Here is a 24,555-nt window from a genome sequence, read left to right as displayed (position 1 = left end):
TCCCCCCCGAGATGACGGACCGAGCCTCTGCTGAGAGAGTGTAAGAGGATGATGTCCTTCAAAAAAAACCCAGCGTAATGGAGGTCTCAAAATTCAATAACCCGTTTTTTTTTTTTCAAAGTCGCTTCGCGACTGGAACTTCAGAGTTCTTGGAAAAACGGCCGATGTGTCACGACCAATCTTGCGAGGGAACTAAATTAAGAAAAAGCGAGTGGATGCACTTAATCGCAATCCAGCGGGTAATTGCGTTCAAGAGCTGAAACTTGTATTTGTCAAGGAAAAAGAAATGATTTCATTCAGCGTAAAGGCTTTGAATCCGCAAGTTGATCCGTTAGCATCTGTTGGAAAAACAACTATCTGCCTATTAAATCGTCCGACGGTGACTGTAACAACCTGCAGGAATAGGTTTTTAATTCCACGGCTCTGCTATGGAGGGACGGCGGACGTGGAGGCACACATGACTGCATCGTCCACAGGGACAGTTCAAGAAAACATGCGTTTTCTAATTGTTTCAACAAAATTGGACTCTTCTCAGATATTAGATGGCCGGTGAGCTTTTATCCCGTCTGTTCGAAGCTTTATTTATTTCTATTGAGAGGTGAGAGAAACAAAACCCCCAACAAGATCTATTGTAAAAGTCGGCAAGCGTTTGCAAACACCGACAGACGGCAGGCAGTTGGTGCAACACGCGCCGAAAACCACCCTTGAACGGAAACACTGTTCCCGTAGCGAGGCCTCCCACTCAGATTGGTTTGTTTTCTAAGCGCGATCTGTTGTTTCCCCTCCCGACTGTCACCACCAGCATCACCAAGGAGAGCATCGTGGACGTGGAGGCTTCTGTGAGGAGAGTGGAGCAGAAGATAGAGAGCTGCACCCAGCAGGAAGTGGAGCTTCACATCGAGAGGGTGGGGGATGTTTTATTGGCACATCTTGAAATGTAAAGAAAATAAATGTAACCCGTCGGGATGGCTAAGCAAACATCCCGACTTCCTGAAAAAAGCATACGTAGACCATTCTGTGGACACAAGACTGTGATTCTCATAGATGGAGACGTTAAGGAGGCAGCAACGACAGACTTCTCATGTTTGATCAGTAATAATCAATTCAACGTGGTGTCCAGTCCGCCTATTTTTAAGAATAAAGGGGATGTGGAGAATTGTGGCAATTATAGAGGGATAAAGTTGATGAGCTATACAATGAAGTTATGGAAAGAGTAGTGGAAACTAGACTGAGAGCAGAAGTCAGCATTTGTGAAGAGCAGTATGGCTTCATGCCTAGAAAGAGTACTACAGATGCAGTATTTGCGTTGAGACTGCCAATAGAGAAGTACAGAGAAGGCCAGAGGGAGCTGCATTGTTTTTTTGTAGACCTAGAAAAAGCATATGACAAGAGAGGAGCTCTGGTATTGTATGAGGAAGTCTGGAGTGGCAGAGAAGTATGTTAGACTGGTGCAGGACATGTATGCTAGCTGTGAGACACTGGTACGGTGTGCTGTAGGGGTAACAGAGAAGTTCAAGGTGGAGGTGGGACTCCATCAGGGATCAGCTCTGAGCCCCTTCTTGTTGGCAATGGTGATGGACAGGCTGACAGATGAGGTTAGACAGGAATCTCAATGGACCATGATGTTTGCGGATGACATTGTGATCTGCAGTGAGAGCAGACAACAGGTAGAGGAACATCTAGAGAGGTGGAGGTATGCTCTGGAAAGGAGAGGAATGAAAGTGAGTCGCAGCAAGACAGAATATATGTGTGTGAATGAGAGGAACTCGGGTGGAACGGTGAGGCTACAGGGAGTGGAGATCAAGAAGCTGGAGGATTTCAGGTACTTGGGGTCAACAGTCCAGAGCGTAGGAGAGTGTGGAAAAGAGGTGAAGAGACGGGTCCAAGCAGGTTGGAATGGGTGGAGAAAAGTGTCAGGGTTACTATGCGATAGAAGACTATCGGCCAGAATAAAAGGAAAGGTGTACAAGACAGTGGTGAGACCAGCGATGATGTTTGGACTAGAAACTGTTCCGATGACCAAAAGACAGCAGGCAGAACTAGAGGTTGCAGAGATGAAGCTGTTGAGGTTCTCTTTGGGAGTGACCAGGATGGAGAGGATCAGGAATGAGTCTATCAGAGGAACGGCACATGTTAGATGTTTTGGAGAGAAGGTCAGAGAAGCCAGACGGAGATGATTGGGTCACGGACAGAGGAGGGATAGAGAATATATTGGTAGACGGATGCTGGAATTGGAGCTGCCAGGCAAGAGGTCTGGAGGAAGACCAAAGAGAAGATTTATGGACGTCGTGAGAGAAGATATGAAGGTAGTTGGTGTGAGAGAGGAGGATCCAGAGAATAGGGTTAGGTGGAGAAAGTTGACTCGCTGTGGCGCCACCTGAAGGGAAAAGCCCAAAGAAGAAGAAGAATCTGTCACAGGGGTGCAGGACATGTATGACCGAGCAAAGTGATGATTGAGATGTTCTGGACATGAACAAAGGAGTGTTCATGTCCAAACCATGGTGAAGATCTGGGTAGAAGGTTGCTGAAGGTGAAGCTGCCTGGCAAGAAGTCTAGAGGAAGACCAAAGAGAAGATTTATGGACGTAGTGAGAGAAGATATGAAGGTAGTTGGTGTGAGAGAGGAGGATCCAGAGAATAGGGTTGGATGGAGAAAGTTGACTCGCTGTGGCGACACCTGAAGGGAAAAGCCGAAAGAAGAAGAAGAAGAAGAAGAAGAAGTGGTGTCCAGTCCGCAGGTTCTCTCAGGTTCATCTCCTGATTCAGAGCGAACTCAACCCGTCCCGCGAAAATCTCTCAGGATCTTCGCATGTTTTTGTGAGCTTTTCCCAGCCGTCGGTGCCACTTAGCCGCCGCGCTCTCTGTTATTAACCTGTCCCTTGTGTTTTACTTTTAAAAACAGCAATTTGAAAAACAAAAAGAAAAGAAAAAACAGCCGCGGCCCGTCTGGTTTCAACTTTTAGACTCGGTTAACTATCTTGGAAGGCCTGAAACCTCAAATAGCTTCCTTTACAGGGGGCGAAAAGAGGATTTGATCTGTCGTACTTCATCCAGGCTCCGATCCTCCAAACACTTGATGTGCAGTTACCCAGAAATCAGGGATACTTATATACAATGTTCCTGCTTAGCGGTGCGTTAGCGCAATCGCGCAGCTCCAGCGTTCTCCGATCACAGCGAAGCTGATCTGTAAATAAATCAAACCCGTTTATTTTATCTACAGTTCAGCTTGGATTTTATTTATTTTAGTCTCGGTTTTTAAGGGTCGCTTGCAGGAACTTTCCCGCGACTGAGCAACGCTGAGTTTATTCCGGCTTTTTCTTTTTCCCCTTTCTGATCACTGGGCTGGAATAGACGCTTTCCAGAAAGAGCGTCGCTCTCCAGGAAGCCTCCTCCACATTCACTTCAGCAGAAGTGATGTTTTTAAAATACTTTAGGTTTATAAGTGCGACACGACTGCGGCGGTTAGCGCTTCCTTCTCACAGCAAGAACCTGTGAGACATCCAGAATGAACGACATCCGATCCAATCCAAAGCGGTGGCTCTCGAAGTCATATTCCCGTTTTTATATTTTAAATGTCTCCTCTGAGAATCACAAAGTTATCGGTGACTTTAAAAACCACCTCTGAGCCCCGGAGGCCAGGTTCCCACGTCCGCGGAAAATATGGTCGCGTGTTTTTTTTCTCCCCCCAAACCAGCTGAATGAGATCGTTACTCTGCATGGAAAGGCGAGAAGGTGTGTGTGTGTGTGTGTGTGTGTCCGCAACCAGATATAACGTCTTTTCGCATCTCGGGCTACTCTGGTTATCTGGGTACTTCCCACTGACTATTACTCAAATGGAAACACTTGGTTTTATGTGTGTTTCTAGATCTTTGTCATCAGCCAGGCGGAGCCCCGCCTTCCCTTGCAGCTGGAAGATGCCGTGAGGCCCGAGGGAGACGGGGAGGAGGTGAGGACCCGCCTCGGTAATGTTGGAAAATCTTCAATTTTGAACATTTCTGCAATGTACCAAAATAACCTTTGGTCAAAAGTGAAAAAAAAAAACAAAAAAAAAAAAACAGACAGTCCAACTGAGAGTTGTTGTATGCGATGACAGCTAAGATAAGACACTTGCTAAAAACAAGACGTCAGAACGGGATGGAAAGCGACCGACTGATGATTATTATTATTACCCGGAATTCCAATTCCGAGCAAAGTATGTAATCATTTGCTGAGATTAGCGATGCCTTCAATAAGCCCCTATTTTTCCCGTCCGCGTCGTCGCTAACGTCTCAGTTACTGCCATTCTTCTAAAATCGCAGCGGCATGAAAATACAGATCCTTTCCCTCTATTCCGGCTAATATACACTGCTCCAAAAAATAAAGGGAACACTTAAAAAACACATCCTAGATCTAAATGAATGAAATATTCTTATGAAATACTTTGCTCTTTACACAGTTGAATGTGCTGACAACAAAATCACACCAAAATGATCAATGGAAATCAATTGTATCAACCCATGGAGGTCTGGATTAGCAATCACACTCAACATTAAAGTGTAAAAACAAACTCCAGGCTGATCCAACTTTGATGTAATGTCCTTAAAACAAGTCAAAATGAATCTGTGTCGCTTCCTGAGTGGACACTATGATTTCACACAAGTGGGATTGACTTGGAGTTACATTGTGTTGTTCAAGTGTTCCCTTTATTTTTTTGAGCAGTATATTTTCTTATCATATAAATGTATATATCAATTTCAGACGCTCACAGAATAATAGCTAATTCGACCACGGTGGGGGGTTTAACGGCGCCGCGTTGTTTAATTTCACGTCCTCGCTAATCGCAGGAGAGGCCGTGTGTGATGCAGGCTTCTCACGGTTTGCGTTTGACCTCACACCTTCACATTTAATATCCCATATCTATCATTGTGAACTATTTACCCCCATTTTGTTCAGGGAAAGATGATTTTAAGGGTCCTGGCGTCTCAGAGACAGCTGATAGCTAGCCTTTGTTTACCCGGCCAGTTTACCCCGCAGCTGCTGTCGCATCCCAGGTGTTTTCTGCTGGGATTGGATGTGTCGGTCACGCCGCCGTCCCGAGAGTTTTGGAACTCTGCTGTGCGACTCTCGGCTCGCCAAACCCTTTGTCCCCTCTTCTTGTGGCTGCCGGGAGCAGGATGTGGGTCTGTAGGCTATTAGCCCAAACCCCCCAAATGGCTCTTCCGAAGGAAGCGTGATATTGGTGACCCCGGGCGCCGCGGTTCCTCCCCGCCATGAAACATTTACGTTTTTACCCGGGCTTTCCCTCATTACCCTCACAAACACGTGCGGTGTTTTTGCCGCCGGCAATTTAAAAAAAAAAAAAAAAAAGAAAAAAAAAAGAAAAGAAGTAAATGTATGTCTGTTGGAATAGCTTTGAATGGCATGTTTCTCTAAAATCTCCTGAAAATGAATTCACACGTCGCTGGCTGCAGAGATGTCCACGGAAAGAAGAGGGTTTCAACAGATTCGATGTTGAATATTTCATAGCGGCGTTTTTCTTTTTCTTTCTTTCTTTCTTTCTTTCACCGGTGTGATGGCATTTTGTGTCTCCCCTCAGGAAGGGAGAGCCACCGTCAACCAGGACACCAGGCTGGACAACAGAGTGATTGACCTCAGGGTAAGCAAAGCTCCCTCCAGAGCTCGCAGCACAAACAACCCAACATGTGGTGATTCCCATGACGGGGAACCCCTGACCTCCCAGCTCCACTTTGCGGGAGTCGTCCTGCAAATAACCAAAAAAAAAAAAAAAAAAAATGATTTGGACTCGAAGGCGCTTGGTTTTCGTCCGCTCTCGTATTTCGGTTTCAATATATTTCATTTTTCGCTCCCCTGGAACCTTGACTTCCGAGTGCGTCGTCTTAGTTGTTTCAACTCAGCCAATGGCTCGGGGGGTATTTTTTTTTGTGCTTTGAACCGAGATCTGAGTGAAGATAAGATCTGAGTTAGGAGTGAGCGGGTTGAGTGTTTGACACCCACGTGGGCGTCACTGTCCGTGAAGAGGGTTTTAAAGATAGCGGGATGCGCTGGCGTCAGAAGGTAGCCCGGAGAGAATCCTGGAAAAACACGCGAAGAGACGGTGAAGTCGCGATGGGTCGGATCATCGTCTGTGACGCCATGAAACATTTACGGGCGCGGCGGGTGGCAGGAACGTCGGGGATTGACGGCTTTGGAAAGAGGAGCGGCTTCGCTCCGTCCATAAATTGCATTTGGACATAAAGTGGGACAAAGATACAGTTAGCAACCCATTGCTAATAAGTTAAGTTAAGGCTAAAGCAGCAGATGAGATGAGAACAACTTTATTAATCCCAAAGGAAATTGTTGTGCCAGAGTTTCAAGTAAAAATATAACAGTAATAGATAATAGTAGGAAGGAGGAAGAATAAGAAATATAATGAAATATAAATTGTCTTAGCTGTTAGCAGTAACTACAAAAAAAACCCCACCTCCTCCAGCATCTTGTCCCATCTTCAAGGTAAACATACTTAAATATCCCAGTTTATTTTGATTCTCATTTATGATATATTATTATTTGAATACAAAAACTGGACCGGATTAATGCTGTTTCAATTCATTTTAAAGGGGATATTAGATATTTCAAGCTCGGTCTCAATGAATTTTACTCCTAAGCTGAGGTTTTACTGTCCGACAATGACGTTCTGCCTTTCTTGATACGTTATACGGAACTTGTCAACTTGTAAAGCGTCTTTGTGTACCTTGAAAAGCGCTAATCAAATCGTATGCATTATTATTATTATTATTATTATTATATGACCTCACTGTGTTTTGGTTCCCACTCGCCATACGTCGATCCGATGGAACGGATTCAACGTAACTGGAGGAGCTGTTTTATACCGGAGTTTAAAAGCGCCACAGCGTGCAACAACCACATTTCAGTCAAAAACTAACTGCTAGACAGAGCATGTGTCAGCAGGTCCACCCTGTGGATTCTCCTTCGCCGTCCCGCTGGGAGACCCTCGGTAGGAGATCACTCGGCGCACAAAAAAACCCCCAAAAAACCAGTTCTCCATACATGAAACCGTGAAGGTCGAATCTTCACCCGCCGAAAAACCCCACAGCTGCTCCGTGGCAGAACATTGTGCGATCACAGTGTGCGGTGTGGCGAGACACGTGTCACGGAAATCGCACTGAAATGTTGTTTGCTAACACCTGCTCCTGTGGCACTCCAAGCCCGGGGACACTTCAGGGCTCGGTGAAGCTGCAAAGTGGTTCCCACACTTGGGGACAAGACCGAACAGTAACGCCCCCCCCCCCCCAGGGATGGAGCGCTTGAAGGATCGAGAAATTTAAAACACTTCCTGTTGCAGAATGTGTAGAAAAGCGCGCGTTTAACAGCCTCAGCATTCGATTTCTCTTAATAGTTGGGCTCCTATCTGCCGAGGTTAGCTCTGCTCGCCTTAGCGCTGAGCTCCAAACTCAAGTAACGCATGACTAAAAAAAGAAAGGGCTGAAAATCAAATGTGTAAGCCTGTCTGTCAGACCCAGAACCGGCCTGTCTGCGGCAGGTCCGTTATGATTTTACGTGCAAAAACCACCCGAACAACCGAACGGCGAGCACGCTGAGCGCTAACCAGCTAACCGCCACCACTCACCCCAAAAAGTGCCGTAAACAGGAAGCACTTTCGAAGTTCTGATTCATGCGGTTCCTCGTGCGCTCTCTTTCGTTTTTGTTTTTCTCACAAGTGGATCATGTGATACTCGTACTGACGGAGAAGATGTTCCATACGGTTTCGTACCGCTGATTCTCCACAGCTTAAATTTACGAATTCCCCCCACATAACGCGATAATTAGAGCCAGGATTCTGTTTGTTGTTATGATTGTATAATAAATCTAGACTCTGTGTGTGTGTGTGTGTGTGTGTGTGTGTGTGTGTGTGTGTGTGTGTGTGTGTGTGTGTGTGTTTGTTTATTCCCCCTCTCTTAGACAACCACCAGCCAGGCCATCTTCCGCCTGCAGTCGGGCGTCTGCCAACTCTTCAGAGACACGCTCACCAAAAAAGGCTTTGTGGAGATCCAGACTCCGAAGATCATATCAGGTGCAGACACAAATACGCGTGTGTGTGTGTGTGTGTGTGTGTGTGTGTCATTAACGGCCCACGTCGCCTCCTCTGAGGCACCTCAATGTGTCCCAACTGTGAGTTTTGAGTTTTGAACGACTCTTTCGTCCTTCTCTTCTGTGAAAGTCAGATCAGGCGCCAGAAATGACTGGATTCTCCAAAACCAAAAGCAAAAAAAAAAAAAAAAAAAAAAACATTTACGAGTATTTTATTGTCACGGGCAACATGGTTTCTCTCAGGCGGTCCTCACGACTCGTCATTTTTCCGGCAAATATTTGCTAATTTTTTTTTGTCGAGCAATTCCTCCTCACAACTAGAAGCTCCCTGGTTGGGGTGTTTCCGTGATGGGTCTCCATGTTCTCCCCATGTCTTCCTGGGGTTCCTCACGACTCTCCAGGTTAAAACACATGCAGGAGGGCCACTGGAGACCCGACGTTGTCCAGAATCAATCATCATCAGATTCAGAATACTTTATCGATCCCCCCCAAAGGGGAGATTGCTTTTCGTTGAAAGCAGCTCCTGCTCGAGTCTAGTGGGGTAGAATCAAAATAGAACTCAATGTAAAAAAAAAAAAAAAAAAAAAAGAATAAAATAGCGAATAATAAAAATTAAATCACAGCAAAGATCAAGAGAAATAAAAAAAAAATTAAAAAAAAGAATAAAATAGCGAATAATAAAAATTAAATCACAGCAAAGATCAAGAGAAATAAAAAAAAAAAAAAAAGGTATATCAAAATATATGTAGCGTATATATTTACGAGTACATGAGTATGATTACATGTAGTAATTTTGCGTATCAGTTGGGGTTGTTGCACAATAAAACATTTATTGCACAGAAGACAATTATTGAACACGATGACACTCAAAGCGAGGAGTTAAACGGTCAGGAATGATTTCTTGTGGTCAATCTAGATCTGAAAGAAAGAGAGGGTGAATAGTTGTATGTTTACATGTTGAACGAATGAGAGCGAATGGTTGTATCTTTGTATGTTGCCGTGTGATCCTGAGCGACCAATCACAGCTGGGGAGCTCTTGCCTCCTCGCAACCTTTAGTGCAGGATAAGGGGTCTTCATCATAAATGAATTAGTGAATTAGCGCAAAGTTCCTTTTAATATGGAGACCTGACTTTAAAATACTGACTTACAACCTTTGGGCCGAAGCAATAAGTGACCGGGCTGGGTTTTTGATCCGACTTTGCGTCTTTCACGCGACCGGTGATCTGACGGAGTTGTGCTCTTTATCCCGGCGGAGCGCGTTCCTCTCATCGAGCCAAGCGATGTCTGGGGGAAAAAAGATAAAACTTAAAACTGAAACAAAACCCCCTCTCATTGAATATTCCGGTAGCGTCTCTCCCTCCCTGGCGCCTGCCTTGTCCTGATATCTATTTTTGCACATCGGGGGCTGACAGACGACTCGCTGCTCTACATGTAGAAAACGTACTCGGTGAAAAAACTTTTCAGTCTTCAGCTGAAACAAACGAGCGCTGCAGCAACGTCTCAAAGCGCCAGTCGTCCGTCCACACACACACACACACACACACACACACACACGGAGAATGGAGTGTGTGTGCTGTGAAAGATCTCCCTCCAAGTGCGCTTTGTCTGCAGAAAGCTACATTTAAACGTAAATGTTGAGCTAAGCTACGGCCTCGATTGCAGTCGGCAGTTTTTTTACGGCAGTCGATTGCAAATTGTGACATCACAATTGCGATTTGTCCGTTTGGCAAATACTCCCGTTCTTACGCTAAAGTGATTAGCAACACCGTGTATTTCTGTCTGCGCAAAACACATCTTCACTTTCAATCCTCCCACGGTCTTACTCAGCCGAAGAGGTGGAACTCCCACTTCCCCCTTTCCTTGGAGACCCAATGGCGGTTGGCGCGAGCCGACGCTTCTAAGTTTGAAAGTGCCGCGCTTTTTTTTTTTTTAGTTTTGTTTTGTTTTTTTTCCAAACAAGGGTGGTTGCTGCAAAAACCACATCTTCCTGCCTGCCCACACCCAGAACAGTTGTGCCCCCACCCTATTAACTACATAAGAATACCGACCAACGGTCTTCTAGCTGTGGTAAGTAGTCAACCGCAGAGGGGTTATGTAAGGCAGGCCTTACATCACACACCTACAGCTCCAGGCCGTTGTCAAAATTTTGTGAGAGAAAAACGTCGGTGGAAATGTTGAAAACGAAAGGAAAGCTAAATGCTAGCGTAAATAACGAAGGAATGAACTTGGCAGGCGACTAAAACTTGGAGAAAACTGTCGAAACGACCACGAAAAGGGGTCTCGAAAAAGCGGCGCGCCGGGTTCCCGCCAACCGTACCGGCGCCGTCCCTCGCAAGAAAGCATTTGGTCAAGGAAGGAGAAGGTATGCACGCTAGGACGAGCGGGCCAGAGCGGAGATATTGGCTTCCGCCTGAATTCAGAGGCTGTTGGTTCAGCGCGCCGCATGTAAACCCATCCCGGTCAGCGAGGAGGTAATCTCCGAGTAATTCGACTTTATCTGCAGAATCCCTCTCGGCGTCGCGTCGCTCGTTATTTCGCCGGGGTCGCACCCAGTCGGAGTGTTAAAAAGAAATGCGCCGCCGTTCTCTTTCAGCCGCCAGCGAAGGCGGAGCCAACGTCTTCACCGTGTCCTACTTCAAAACCAGCGCCTACCTGGCCCAGTCTCCCCAGCTCTACAAGCAGATGTGCATCTGCGCCGACTTCGACAAGGTCTTCTGCGTGGGCCCAGGTGAGACCTTCTCCCGACGGGCCCGGACGTAGATGGACAGATCACCGAATCTGCTTTAAAAGGGCGAGTACGTTAAAACGGGGGGAGTCCCGAGGGCGTGCTGTTCAGCAATGGCGCGCTTTCTTCTTGTCCGAATTGCGCGAATGCGCGGCGCCTGGCGTCCGACGGGGCCGGGGGTCTTTGTTTTGCTCTTCTGCCGCTCCGCTAGAAAAATCAAAGGGCTTTAAGGTCATTACTGATCCGAAGGCACCGATATACTCGTTGCCGTAGCTACCGTCGCTACCGTTCGGCAGGCGGGAGCGTTCGGAATGAGCTCTCTTCTGATTCCCGGCGGTTTGAACGCAGCTCCCACCGCTGCGGAGCTACTATCCGCTGCCAGCTGAAGACTTCCACTGCGGAACTGTCTAATGTAAACAGGTTTCGGGCGCGGGGGAGCAGATGTCATGCTATTTGGAGGTTCGGCGTGGGCGTGGGAGTGGGCGGGGGGGGGCGACGATGACAATTAATAATGACCAGAAGTGGAACTTGTGATATTTGCGTGAAGTAAAAGGTGTCACTTTGGTAAATCACATACAAACAGACACGTCCGCATCAACGGCGCTGTCTTTTTAAATAGCCTCCCATCCACAAGATGCTAATACGTGTCTCTGCCTTGATTGTGCTCCGACAAACACGGAGCGGCCGCCCTCGCACAGGACCATTACCCGCCGGCCTGAATAATTATACGGCTAATTACATGTGGCAGCTAATTATAGCCACGCCGCACTGGTATCGGAGTCGTTTATCAGAAGTGCACCTGTCCGTCATCCGCAATCACCGGGAGCTCGGAGGCTAACCGGTTCGCGGCACTCGTCGAAGCGGGGTTTCGGTCGGTTCCACCGTGACGGATAATAAGTTAGAAATACACCGCTCAAAAAAATAAAGGGAACACTTCAAAAACACATCCTAGATCTAAATGAATGAAATATTCTTATGAAATACTTTGCTCTTTACACAGTTGAATGTGCTGACGACAAAATCACACCAAAACGATCCATGGAAATCAATTGTATCAACCCATGGAGGTCTGGATGAGGAATCACACTCCAAATTAAAGTGTAAAAACAAACTCCAGGCTGATCCAACTTTGATGTAATGTCCTTAAAACAAGTCCAAATGAATCTGTGTTGCTTCCTGAGTGGACACTATGATTTCACACAAGTGGGATTGACTTGGAGTTACAGTGTGTTGTTCAAGTGTTCCCTTTATTTTTTTGAGCAGTATATATATGAAAGTAATTCCTCGTGGAAGAACGAGTCAGTTTTCCACACAGGGAACTTGGTGACCTGGATGGGGACGTGATCATCACGCTTCTTCTTCTTCTTCCCCCGTCGTTTTTTTTTTTAAGAATCGGAGTATTTTCGGCGGTCCGCCACGGATTTGAAATGTTTCCCGTTGCAGTCTTCAGGGCGGAGGACTCCAACACCCACCGTCACCTGACGGAGTTCGTGGGTCTGGATATCGAGATGGCCTTCAACTACCACTACCACGAAGTCATCGACTCCATCACCGACACCATGGTGCAGATCTTCAAGGGCCTCCGAGACAAGTAAGGTCTGGCTCGTGAAGGGGGGGGGGGGGGTCGCGAGTCTCCGGCATCTGATTGGTCCAGTGCAGAAGCGTGCAAGAACCACCGCCGCCTCCCCGTCTCATGGAATAAACAAACGCCCCCGGAGCACCGTGTTTCTGGAGACGGATACAAATTGCACGTGAAAGAAATACGTTTGACCGGAGTCGGGATGGACGCGGGTCCAAAATCGCAGGCGTCGATTCAGTTTTGGCGCATCCGCACCCGTCCGCTCTGGCTGACGCTGGACGTGGCTCTGGTGTCTCCTAGTGGCGGAAACGGGGACGGCGGCGCTCAGAAGAAGCATCCAAATATCACTTTGGGTCGCTACCTGCATCTGCTGGCTGTTTGCAGGACGCTGTGATGAGAAGAATTAAAGCACCTTAAATCCCACATATAAAACATTCCCCTTTTTCTCTGCGTCAGATATTTCCTCCCGCCGCCGATTCGCGCAATGACACTCGAGAAAGAGGAGCCGTCGCGGTTTCCGGAAGGCGGATGAAATAATGGCTTGTGAAGCAAACGGCCGCCGACTCTGACGCTTCTTCTGGACCCGCAAATCAAAACGCCGCTTATTCAGGGAAGAAGCGTAGGAGTCGAGCGGAGGCCGGACTCGGCGTCTCGACTCTTTTTTTTTTCCACGGATCTGGGTGAATCTTCAAACCCGACCTGTCTGGGAGCAGATCCTGGATGGGTTTTGGACTTTGACGTTTCTACATCAGAAGTCCTTCTATCTTGTTATTTTAAGCGAGTGAATATTACGGCAACTGGACGCCCGCGTTCCCACCGGAAGACAGGGAGATGTGAACGCATGATGCTCCTCATCTATAAAATAATTGTTGCAGAGAGAAACTCCCTGGTTGGATTCCCACAGGAATCAATCCGTTTCTGCATTACATTACATTACATTACATTACATTTGGCAGACGCTTTTATCCGAAGCGACTTACAATAGAGGACATAAGGACTGCAAATAACACTTGCAAATATAAGATGCACAGGAAATATACAGAACAGTAAGCTGTTTTTTCTTTTCTTTTTTTTTTTTTTTTTAATTTATTAGAACAGGTTCCTTGACAGAGTCACACACATTCTTACAAAACCTCATAACAAGATACACATTATACAATATTCTTTATAGGTTACTTATTTCCTCACTAGCAAGCGAAAAATAAAATTAAAAAAAAATTAAATTAAATTAAATTAAAAAAAAAAAAATCTAGCTCAGTCAAATAGAGATAATATTTTCAACTCTCCAAATATTTTTTAATGGGTGCCCATTTGTCAAGATGGGAGTTGAGAGTTACCGAAAATATAGCAGTGATAAATAATAAAAAGAAAAAGGCAGAATTAGAAATAAAAATAAACTATAAAGTGTCTCAGTGAAACTATAAAGTGTCTTAGTAAACAAGTGATAAAACTATAAGTGTCTTAGTAACAAGTGAGGTAAGGAGTGCACAATAGTATGATAGAAGGAAAAATTGTAGTGTAGCTGTTATGAAATGAAATATTGCACAGTGAAATGAAATATTGCAGTTTTTTTTTTGTTTTTTTTTTTTAAGGTTAAAGATAGGAGCCAGTTTACAGTGATCATTTTATGTGCAATTAATAGAAGAACTCTAAGCGAAAACACCTGGTTTTTCCTTAAATCGCTTGTTGCTGCCGTACCCATAATAAATTGCTGTGGATCAATTGGTCTGTTTAATTTTAAAATCTCACTTATTTGTTTTTTGCACACACTGCACAGCCTAACTTGGTGCCTAACCTGATCTGGTGCATCAGCGCAGTAAAAAGTCCTGAAAGAGAAAAGTTTTGACCTGTTTCTTGAAGGTTGAGAGAGATGATGCTCGTCTTGTTGCTTCCGGAAGTTTGTTCCACCACTGAGGTAGTAGAACTGAGATGCTTGGGGTTCCTCCGGGTTCGAGACGCTGCAGTGACCACTCGTGTGAATGAGGGGGTGAAGGTTGCACCTCTCCAATGACCCTGAGTGTAGGATAATCAATGTGTGTGTGTGTGTGTGTGTGTGTGTGTCGTCAGCTTCCAAACGGAGATCCAGACGGTGAACAAGCAGTACCCCAGCGAGCCCTTCAAGTTCCTGGAGCCCACTCTGAGGCTGGAGTACGCTGAGGGGGTGGCCATGCTGCGCGAGGCCGGCGTGGAGATGGGCGACGAGGACGACCTCAGGTCAGGAGACCAGAGCTCCGGCGTCCCGATCGTCCCTGAACTCACCGAGTCGCTCGCGGTTTCATCTTTGTTTCTTTTTTTTTGTCATTGTGATCCGCAGCACGCCCAGTGAGAAGCTGCTGGGACGCCTCGTGAAGGAAAAGGTAGGTCACGATGGAGAAGAGCTGCATGTCAGCTTGGAGGACAGAATATCAGGGAAATATCTGCGCAATATTTCATTTCATAACAGCTACACGACAATTTTTCCTTCTATCATACTATTGTGCACTCCTTACCTCACTTGTTACTAAGACACTTTATAGTTTATTTTTATTTCTAATTCTGCCTTTTTCTTTTTATTATTTATTACTGTTATATTTTCTGTAACTCTGGCACAACAATTTCCTTCGGGATTAATAAAGTTCTTATCTTAAAAAATCACGGCGTCGCCAGCCAAAGACAGAACACACACACACACACACACCAGACAGAACACACACAGCAGTAAATCACCAACCCCCTGCTGGTGAATGCAGTTCTTTCTGGTTTCCAGCTGTGTTTCTGGTGTTTCACCTGACAGCCGCTTTGCATTCGCCGGAGCTCGTCATCTTCTATCACACCATCTAACGGCATGTTCTCTTTTACCGCATCCATAAACCCTCCCGTCTCTTCTGGAGGAAAGTTTTCACCGCGGTTTGTCTCCATCCTCCTTGCAAAGTCCGCCGCCATCTGCGAACAACTTGTCCGTTGACGTCGGCAACCTCCCTGCTCCATTTCTCTTCCCGTCAGCACCACGATAGCGCAACTTCAGACCTTCTCCGCAGCTTCTAACCCAGCCGCCTTTCCAGCCGGTCGTCCCTGTTTCCTCCTCCGAACCACCGGCGTCCAAAAAAATGATAATCCTTCCCCGTCCTTTTTAACAGCTTCACTAACCGTTGCGAGGTTGAAGTGTGACGACATCATCAGACGTGCTGCTTAAATGGAGAAAACGCGTTTTACGGGCCTAACCGTCCCTCTCGTCCTCAGTACGACACGGACTTCTACGTCCTGGACAAATACCCGCTGGCTGTAAGACCCTTCTATACCATGCCCGACCCCAAGGATGCCGTAAGTCCGTCGCCGGTGTGTGTGTGTGTGTGTGAATGGCGGATCGACGTGGAAGAATCACCGTGGCGATTTCTGTGCAGAAATACTCCAACTCCTACGACATGTTCATGAGGGGGGAGGAGATCCTGTCCGGAGCGCAAAGGATCCACGACGCCGAGCTGCTGACGGAGCGCGCCGTGCATCACCAGATCGGTAAGAACGGGAAGGAAGGAGCGTCGCTATTCTGTTAGTTTGCTTCTTTTTTTTAAAAAAAACAGGGTCGTCAAAGTGATTTCGGCCTTCACTTTTAAGTCAATGATGAATTAACCTGAAATTCGGTGTTTCTTGAAAATGAAATATACTGCTGAAAAAAATAAAGGGAACACTTGAACAACACAATGTAACTCCAAGTCAATCCCACTTGTGTGAAATCATAGTGTCCACTCAGGAAGCGACACAGATTCATTTGGACTTGTTTTAAGGACATTACATCAAAGTTGGATCAGCCTGGAGTTTGTTTTTACACTTTAATTTGGAGTGTGATTCCTAATCCAGACCTCCATGGGTTGATACAATTGATTTCCATGGATCGTTTTGGTGTGATTTTGTTGTCAGCACATTCAACTGTGTAAAGAGCAAAGTATTTCATAAGAATATTTCATTCATTTAGATCTAGGATGTGTTTTTTAAGTGTTCCCTTTATTTTTTGGAGCAGTGTATATTACCTGGATTTAGCTTTTAGTGTTCCTATTAGGAAGTACATGTTGCAAACCTGAACCATCATTTGGTCCACAAAGAAAATAATTCTTGGTACAATTTTTATTTTTTTTATTTTTTATTTTTTTCCATTCGACCTTTTGGTTCTTGTTTTGAAAAACAACTGTTTCTGCTTTCGCCCCACTTCTGCACTTAACTCTACTGCGCCCTTTTCATAATCGGCCACCTCGAGTTCACCCTTGAAAAAAATGAGCCGCAATCAAAAGTCGCCGGAGAGATTTTTTTCAGGAGGAAACGAGCAAACGGTGAGAAAACTGCTTTTAAAAGAAAATATCAGGATTCCCGACTAAGTTACGGGTTCATCGTAACAGGTGATAAATAAGCTCCGCGCCCGCTTTGCATTATTTAATGTAAATGGCGAGCTAATGACGTTGCAGCATTCAGACGAAACGTCCTGCGCTAAAAGACAAGTCTTTGAAAGAAAACAAAAAACTCAAAAGTTTTTATCACTTGAAGCCCACGTGCCGGTCGGCACAAACATTTTCATGATTGAAACTGATCCCTGGTGCAGAAAAGGTTGGCAAAACAGATAAAAATGATGCGGGAAGTTGTAAATATCTGTTGTTGGTATTATGACTATCTATTATATGTTGGTATTAGCAGATGCTGGAGATTAAGATGCAATGGGAAGGTGTCACAGGTGTCATTTAGCATTTACAGTAAACGCTTGTTTTTGGCGGGGTTACGTTCCAAAAAGAACCCGTGATAGGCGAAATCCGTGAAGTAGAAACCTCTATTTTATTTTTTTTACAATTATTAAACAATTAAATACTCTGTTATACATTGAAAAGAAACTTTACAGGCTCAATCATTTTTTTTTCACAAATAAAAGTACTGTTCTTTGGAAACGTTTTTTTCAACAAATAACTTCTGTACTGTACTGTCAAATTATAATTTTAATCATCAATGTGAACAGAAGGCTTCAAATGGCGGAGATTAGCTCCGCCCACCGCGACCCGAGTAACTGGATTAAACGGGAGAAAATTAAAAATGATGATGAAAAAAACTGCGGACAGTTGCAACCCTTTTTGCATCCTTATTAAAACTTCTTGCCGCTGTCGTCCTTATGTTTTTTTCTTCCTTCTTTATGGAACCAACGGAAGATTAATTAATTCCGTAATGCCGACCTACAGCCGCATAGCTTTTAGCTTCCCTTAGCATGTCCAGAAGTTTAACTTTATCTGCCATAGATAGCATCTTCCTGCCGCAGGTGCTTTTTGTCAACATGATGGGTTTTAGAGAAACTGGAAATTGCGAGAGAATTTGCACATGTAAATTCAGCAAGCTGTTTTACGTTCGTGTACATATTAAACTGCAACGTTATCGATGCACAGGTAGAGAAGAAGCGGAGTGACTTTTTTAGCCAATCAGAACGCAGAACACGATGCACCATGCAAATCCGTGACGTAGCGAAACCGTGAAAAGTAAACCGCGTTATAGCGAGGGATCACCGTAAATGTAAAAGGAATCGAGAATGAACGGGTGCAAAGGTGGGAGGACGCGAGTGTGTCGGTGAAACCTGGGAAGCTCCCGGAAGCCGATCTTCAGAGGAGAGCGTAATCCCCGTGTCTTTGTGCGAACCCCACAGATCTGGAGAAGATCAAGGCGTACATCGAGTCCTTCCGCTTCGGCGCCCCCCCCCACGGAGGCGGAGGAATCGGTGAGGAAAACAACCCCGGGCGTCCGACTGCGCCGCCGCCAAGTTACCGGCTAAGCCGCTAAGCGTTTATTGTCTCCGCCAGGCCTGGAGAGAGTCTGCATGCTGTACCTGGGCCTCCACAACGTGCGCCAGACCTCCATGTTCCCACGCGACCCCAAGCGCCTCACGCCGTAGAGCTCCCGCCGCGTGGACACGCCGACACGGATGCCACTGGTGACGGGAACCCGCTCAACCCACAGCCCGGGGGATTCCTTTCTGAAGCTCGTCTCCTCCAAAGCCCAGAGGACGGATTTGTGGACTATCATGATTTCTTCATCCATAAGCAATGCACATGTGGTTTTAATTTAGCCTTTAAATATCATGCCCTCCAATCTAAGAAACCACCTGTTTTTGGTTTTAGAGTATGACACACACACACACACACACACACTCCCTGAAGCTTCCTGTGGCCTTCCAGACTCCCAAGATTGAGAAGAACCTCATTGTCAGGATCATGTGGAGACACAGGACTGAAACAGCCTGGTTGTCATCAGTCAACCTCAGGGTTAAATGTCAGTCGTCCATCAGCTGCTCCGCGTTAACTTTTCGAGTGCTTCGACCACCCGTGGAGGAATGTGTGTGTGTGTGTGTGTGTGTGTGTGACATCCGGACTGTGACTTACGAAGGGAAAGTAAACTGATGATCTGATTTTTCCTCTTCTTCCCCACGCATGGCTTTGTATGCCGAATATAAATCCTGTGCAGTGTTTTTATACATGAGGCCCCAGAAAAGGGGGGAGGCGAGAGAAGTGACCCCCCCATCCCAGACCCTCCACATATCTGTAACATTAACATAAGAGGAGCAAGTAATTGTAACTGTAGGGTGAAATTTATTGGTTGTTGTGCAACAACAGATTACTGATACACTAAACTTCAACGGCGTAGACCTGCCTTGTTAGGTACGACAGCGACGCCTCACACGGCAGATCTTTGTGTCAGTCGGTCTCTTTTCTATGGTTGTGTTTTAAATAAACATAAAGTACCAGCTAGCAGATGACCAGCGACGGCCATTGTCTCCCGCGGGGAGCCTGCAACCACATTTTCTATCTAATGACAGGGAAAAAAAACAATCATTAAAAATGTCTCAATCCACCGAGATTTTTGGTTTCGTCCTTTTTCCTGTATTTAGCTTCTCCATTGGTTGCAACTCCACACCGTGTTTGCTCTATATGTGTAAATAGTGCTCAAAAATATTAGTTTCCAACGATAGCTTCGATGGCAACGGAAGGTCGCGAATAGCGTTAAGTCCAATGAAAAAGTGCAGATCTTGCGTTCGCAAACCTGTGGACGAGTCCAAGCTTCACCCCCGGATTCAATCGGTAGCCGCTCCGCTGATCTGGAGGATGAAGAGGAAGATGTGGACGATGTCGATGTAGAGGGAAAGGGCGCCGTAGACGTACTCCTCCGGGCTGACGGCCAGCTCACGGTTCCCGATGAGGAGCTGCGTGTTGTAAATAAGAAACTGGGACGGAGAGAGAGGAGCTGTGTTTACGTACACGAATCTGGAGAGCAAATAAAACGGGGCTGCCAATTTCGAACCGAACGACAAAATTTTTATCACGTTTTGGAAATAACTTGACAATTTTTCTCGTCACTTCATGAATTGACAGCCAAACGGCCTCGCTGGGGGAAATAAGCGAGCCGAGGGGCGGGGAAGAGGTCGTGTTTCGACTGGCCTTTTTGCGCAACTTTTGATTTTGGCAAGTTTGACGGATCGCGCTCATCTGCGATCTTTTCGGCGAGCGGTCGCGCTCGATTCTTGTCTCAACCCACCAGGGTGTAGACGACTGCCCCGATGGCGGCGTAGACCATGTGAAGCCAGGGGATCTGCGGGGTGACACAAGAAAGGCCGGGGTCACGCGGATATAAACCCACAGAGCCGCCGGAAAGCGTGAAAAGAAAGCCGCCTCACGTATTGGAAGGAGAGAACGATGGCCGTGACGATCCCTATGATCATAAGCAAGATGGCGGCGATGCTAAGAAAGCCGCCGCAGGAGGTGAAGTCAACCTGGGATGGAAAACGGTGGGAAAAAAAAAAAAGTGATTAGCCAGATGAAAGTCCGGTCGGCGGGTTGAAGCCACATGAAAGCGGCAGAGATAAACTATCTGAGTCATGGATTAAAGTGATAAATGTATGAAGTGACATTTACGGGCGAGAAGAAAGTAACTTTTCATCTCCGGTTGCATCAGAGTGGATTCACATCCCCCCCCGAAAATCCTATGAATATTTAAAGAGACTGAGTTTGCTATTGTAACGCGAGACAAAGGCGTTCTTTCACCCCCGACAACAGAGACATCCTCTGACAAGCCGCAGAGCTACCGAGACACGACTTACATCTGCATCTACCTTGGTCTGAAAGCAGAAGACTGTGACAGTAACGCAAACTAATGCCGTTATCCCCATGGCGAGGAAGACCGCTTTTGTTTCATAGTAGCTGTGAGAGAAAACAGAGCGAAATCATCACAACATTGGCTGCAAGGTTATTAGAGCCGGGCTGTAATTTGGGACGTGCTGTTTGAGCCGCATTTTGAAATAACGGTGCATTTTGTAATAAACGTCCAAAATGTAATAACTTTTTCATTTCATTTTGTCATAAACCGCCGCATTTTGTAATGAGTTTTGGCGCATTATGTAATAAGTTGTTACATTTTGAGAAGATTATTACAAAATGCACTTGCAACTTTTTTATTCTCTAGGAAATGTAATAACATGGAATTTATAGAATATTCTTAGTTAATGCAACCTTTGAATAGTGTACTGATAGTAATTGCTAAGTACTGCTACTAGGCGAATACAGTGATGCTAATAATAGGCCTAGCTTTTACAAATACTTTAAAGTAAAATAAAATACAGCTAACAAACTTATGCTTTAGAATTGTTATTACATAATGCACCATGTTATTACATTTCCTAGAAAATAAAAAAGTTGCAAGTGCATTTTGTAATAATCTTCTCAATATGTAATAACTTGTTACATAATGCGGCAAAATTTATTACAAAATGCGTTGGGGCAGTTTATTACAAAATGTGGCAGTTTATTACAAAATGCAGCTTTATTACAAAATGAAATGAAAAAGTTATTACATTTTGTACGTTTATTACAAAATGCACCGTTATTACAAAATGCGGCTCAACACGCGCTCGTCGCCGAGGACAAACCTTGCGATTGTTCCGGACATGTAAGACAGTGCGATGGTCTGCAAGAGAAAACACACAAGTCGGTTTTAACCTCGCCGAGCTGTGTATCATTCAGCTCGGTCGTCAATCACCTCTCGGAGGATGCGCAGAAATATTTCTATCCAATTGCAAAGTACTTTTACTTTCCATTACTCGGTTACTTAGGAGTAAAACGACACTGAACACTAAACAATAACAGGTGAAAGGATACTCACAAATATTCCCAGGAGCACCAGATTCCATGGAAAGCGCCTCCTAATTTGCAAAAGTTTGAAAGCGTGCAAACAAGATGAATAAAAAAAAAAAAACAAATAACCGAGCGAATAAGCGGGACCGACTCGCGGCCTGCTTACCTCGGCTCTTTGCAGCAGATGAGAACGCAGTAAACCACGAAATAAACCACACTGCGGGGAAAAAAAGATGAATGTTTTTATTTGCACGTTTGAGAAGCGCGTCCCAGAAATTCAGCGACGGCACTGAAGGGGCAGAGTTTTTGTTTTAAACTCACAAAGAGGCCCAGTAGATGCCGGGGTATCTGATGACAAACAGCCTCACCGGATCGCTGTGGAAGCACAGGGAGCCGTCGCTCAGCGGCTGACCGATGCGGGGAACACACGGACGATTGTACGCTCACGGACTTACACGAATGTAAAGACAGCTACCACTGAAATGGTGACGGCAAGCTGTGCTGCTAGGATTAAGTAAACCTGCCCAAACACGAACGGACATTTGATAAGCGGGGAAACGAAAACGTGGACTTTAGAAACACAAATATGACCCGGGGTTGAAAATGCCTGACCTTTCTGATGAAGGCATGTCGGACGGCGGTGCTCTCCCACTGGCCGCTCAGGAAACCCTCCATCTCTCCTGCACAAACCGAAAAAGACTTAAATATGTCTCTCTCTTGTTGGTTTACAAAAGCATCTCCTCCGACCTGGGCTGGACGCGGGCACTCCGGCCGACAGAGTCGGTATTGTTGCGGGCGAACCCGATGGAGGGAAGCCAGCGGTGGCCCACATGCCACCCTGGCCCCAGTAGCCAGGTGGGCCGGGGCAAAGGCCGGGTCCAGGACCGTAGGGGGGATGGAAGGGGCCGTGTGGCAGCTGTGGAGGGGGGGCTTCATACTTGGGGTCCTGCAGGGCGTCTTCATAGGACGGCGGGTTGTCTTGTTTGGAAGTCATGGTTCACAGGAAGACCTCAGAGAGAAAAGTGCTGCATCAACTGCTGCTGACACAGAATACATGTGTATATTTCTTTATCTCATTTTTACTTTCATTATTTCTTGTGCTGTTATCATTATCACGAAACATGAGGACTTCTAGAAGATATGAAAAACAACGACAGGACGCTTAGCTGATCTGTTTTCCACAGTGAAAATAGACCAATTCTACTAATGACATTAATCTTCAAGCATTGTTTTTCTGCTAGCTATGTCCCCGTAATACCTTAAAATGAACCAAAAGTTTTTTCAAAATTACATCCGATTTTTGCAATAGTTTTGCCATAACATCAATTTCACTATCCCCTTTTGATAATCTTTGGTATTTATCCAACTATTGCCCTGCCGTTCACCTGTATTTAAATATAGCTAAGACGCCAATATGTGTTCCAGGTTATTCTGTGACTCGATAACAGGATTAAAACCACTTTGTAACAGAAGACAACTGTTCTAAAAAGTTGTCCACCATGTCATTAAAACCCTATGAAATAGCCCAAACCCTACCAGAGGCCTGCAAAAAACAAGGAACAAAGCAGAATGAATGCTGTCAGCAACAAAAACAACTCAAGTTTTACCTGTTCAGCCTGAGATGGGACCACTGTGACTTCACTCGTCCTCCTCCCAGGATGTTTGAGACGTTCAACATGTCATCCTTGTAAGGGGATACGTGCACTGAAACTCACACTCTCTGGTGTGTGTCGAAAAGCTGCAGACTCCTGTTGCAAATGATATAACACAGACAGCTACCGCTATTTCAAATTCGGTTTTATGTTTATTGCCCAAATCACCATGACAATATCTTACACCTGACAGCGGGTAAGAAATTACAATAAAAAGGGCTTACTTGCTGACATTGTGTGTGTCTGGGTGTGTGTGTGTGTGTGTGTGTGTGCGCACATGTGCATGTGTGACATCCTCTAGCAGAGTCTGATGGGAATTTATTGACCTGTTATCCAAAGGACATTTTAGACAAAGGCCAAACCTATTCGACGATGATGCTGATAAATCCCAAATGTGACTTAACTGGACATTTCCGCAAGGGTTTTTTCAAAAAATAGAAATATGAATGCTCTGAAATATGTCTTCTGTGTTTTTTTTTCCATTTTAAATTCCATATTTCCAGTCTGATATCCTTAGACCATCACACCCGTGAACAACTAATTTAGTGCTGCTCAATTCTATGCCCCTTGAATGTTTAAAAATATTTATTATCTTTTTCTGTTTTATGATCTTGCTTTTATTTTTCCTCGCTCATGTAATCTTTTATTAAGTTGTACATGCTGTGTATAGATGTGAAGTTTGTTTACATGTTTAGTTTCTTTGACATGGGGGAGCATGCAAAAGCAAAAAATGTCATGACACAATCTGCGACTGTTGTTTTATGTTGTGTCCAAGATAATAAAGCATCTTAAGGAACTGATAATTATTAGCGTTGCAATAATCAAATAACATGAATAATTATATATATACCACCCAGGAGCTCCACTGAATACCACAGGAGGTCTTACCTGAGGCTATCAGACTTTTTAATTCCTCTTCCTTCAGCTGCAGGGAATCTTCAAATCTTTGCATTGAAGACCTTAAAACACTTTATAGCCGTGACTTTGACACTTTATAGTTTTATTTGTATTTCTTATTCTCTTATCCCCCCCCCCCCCCTTTTTTTTTTTACTGTTTATACAATTTCCTACTATTATTTATTATTGTTATGTTTCACTTGAAACTCTGGCACAACAATTTCCTTCGGAATAAATAAAGTTGTTCTTATTCTTATTCTTATTCTTATCTTTATTCTTATTCTTATTCTTATTCTTATTCTTATTCTTATTCTTATTCTTATTCTTATTCTTATTCTTATTCTTATTCTTATTCTTATTCTTATTCTTATTCTTATATCATCTCTAAGCCAGGTAATGTCAAAGGAGGGAAATTGAGTGCATTTCTGTTAGAAAAGCAACATTTTTCTTTCAAAAATATCAAAGAAAATATCGAACAAACAAACAAACAAACAA

At 45.0% G+C, this 24,555-nt stretch overlaps 2 protein-coding genes across 3 annotated transcripts in view; one reads left to right on the top strand and one right to left on the bottom strand.

Annotated features, from left to right (window-relative positions):
- The window catches only part of dars1 (aspartyl-tRNA synthetase 1), a 31,236-nt gene extending 11,992 nt beyond the window's left edge, over positions 1 to 19,244 (top strand). The window contains exons 7-18 of the mRNA XM_086144716.1: positions 803 to 905; positions 3,865 to 3,945; positions 5,575 to 5,634; positions 7,959 to 8,070; positions 10,682 to 10,816; positions 12,257 to 12,404; positions 14,460 to 14,606; positions 14,707 to 14,749; positions 15,612 to 15,692; positions 15,773 to 15,884; positions 18,037 to 18,108; positions 18,191 to 19,244. Of these exons, the coding sequence (XP_086000842.1) occupies positions 803 to 905; positions 3,865 to 3,945; positions 5,575 to 5,634; positions 7,959 to 8,070; positions 10,682 to 10,816; positions 12,257 to 12,404; positions 14,460 to 14,606; positions 14,707 to 14,749; positions 15,612 to 15,692; positions 15,773 to 15,884; positions 18,037 to 18,108; positions 18,191 to 18,282 (1,186 nt within the window). The 3' untranslated portion in view covers positions 18,283 to 19,244. The remainder of the gene's footprint in view (positions 1 to 802; positions 906 to 3,864; positions 3,946 to 5,574; positions 5,635 to 7,958; positions 8,071 to 10,681; positions 10,817 to 12,256; positions 12,405 to 14,459; positions 14,607 to 14,706; positions 14,750 to 15,611; positions 15,693 to 15,772; positions 15,885 to 18,036; positions 18,109 to 18,190) is intronic.
- Positions 18,732 to 24,184, bottom strand: LOC147234405 (protein lifeguard 3-like). 2 transcript variants are annotated; one of them, XM_086144718.1, is made up of 13 exons: positions 24,052 to 24,184; positions 23,119 to 23,259; positions 22,259 to 22,520; positions 22,124 to 22,191; positions 21,967 to 22,031; positions 21,833 to 21,886; positions 21,678 to 21,728; positions 21,540 to 21,579; positions 21,307 to 21,344; positions 20,482 to 20,581; positions 20,059 to 20,154; positions 19,920 to 19,973; positions 18,732 to 19,608 (listed from the first exon to the last, which is right to left on the bottom strand). In XM_086144718.1, exons 3-13 carry the CDS (start codon positions 22,503 to 22,505, stop codon positions 19,459 to 19,461), a joined length of 963 nt encoding a protein of 320 aa, XP_086000844.1. In that variant the 5' UTR covers positions 22,506 to 22,520; positions 23,119 to 23,259; positions 24,052 to 24,184; the 3' UTR covers positions 18,732 to 19,458. The 2 variants fall into 2 exon arrangements, with proteins under 2 accessions (XP_086000844.1, XP_086000845.1); XM_086144719.1 differs by having other exon boundaries at positions 20,494 to 20,581.
- Positions 24,185 to 24,555: the final 371 nt, after the last annotated feature.

This window comes from Fistularia commersonii, chromosome 4 (assembly GCF_037954325.1).
Source record: "Fistularia commersonii isolate RoL2024-O1a breed Wild chromosome 4, RoL_Fcom_v1.0, whole genome shotgun sequence".
Lineage (NCBI taxonomy): Eukaryota > Metazoa > Chordata > Actinopteri > Syngnathiformes > Fistulariidae > Fistularia > Fistularia commersonii.
Note: the sequence above shows the minus strand (reverse complement) of the source record. Positions and strands in the feature narration are given on the sequence as shown.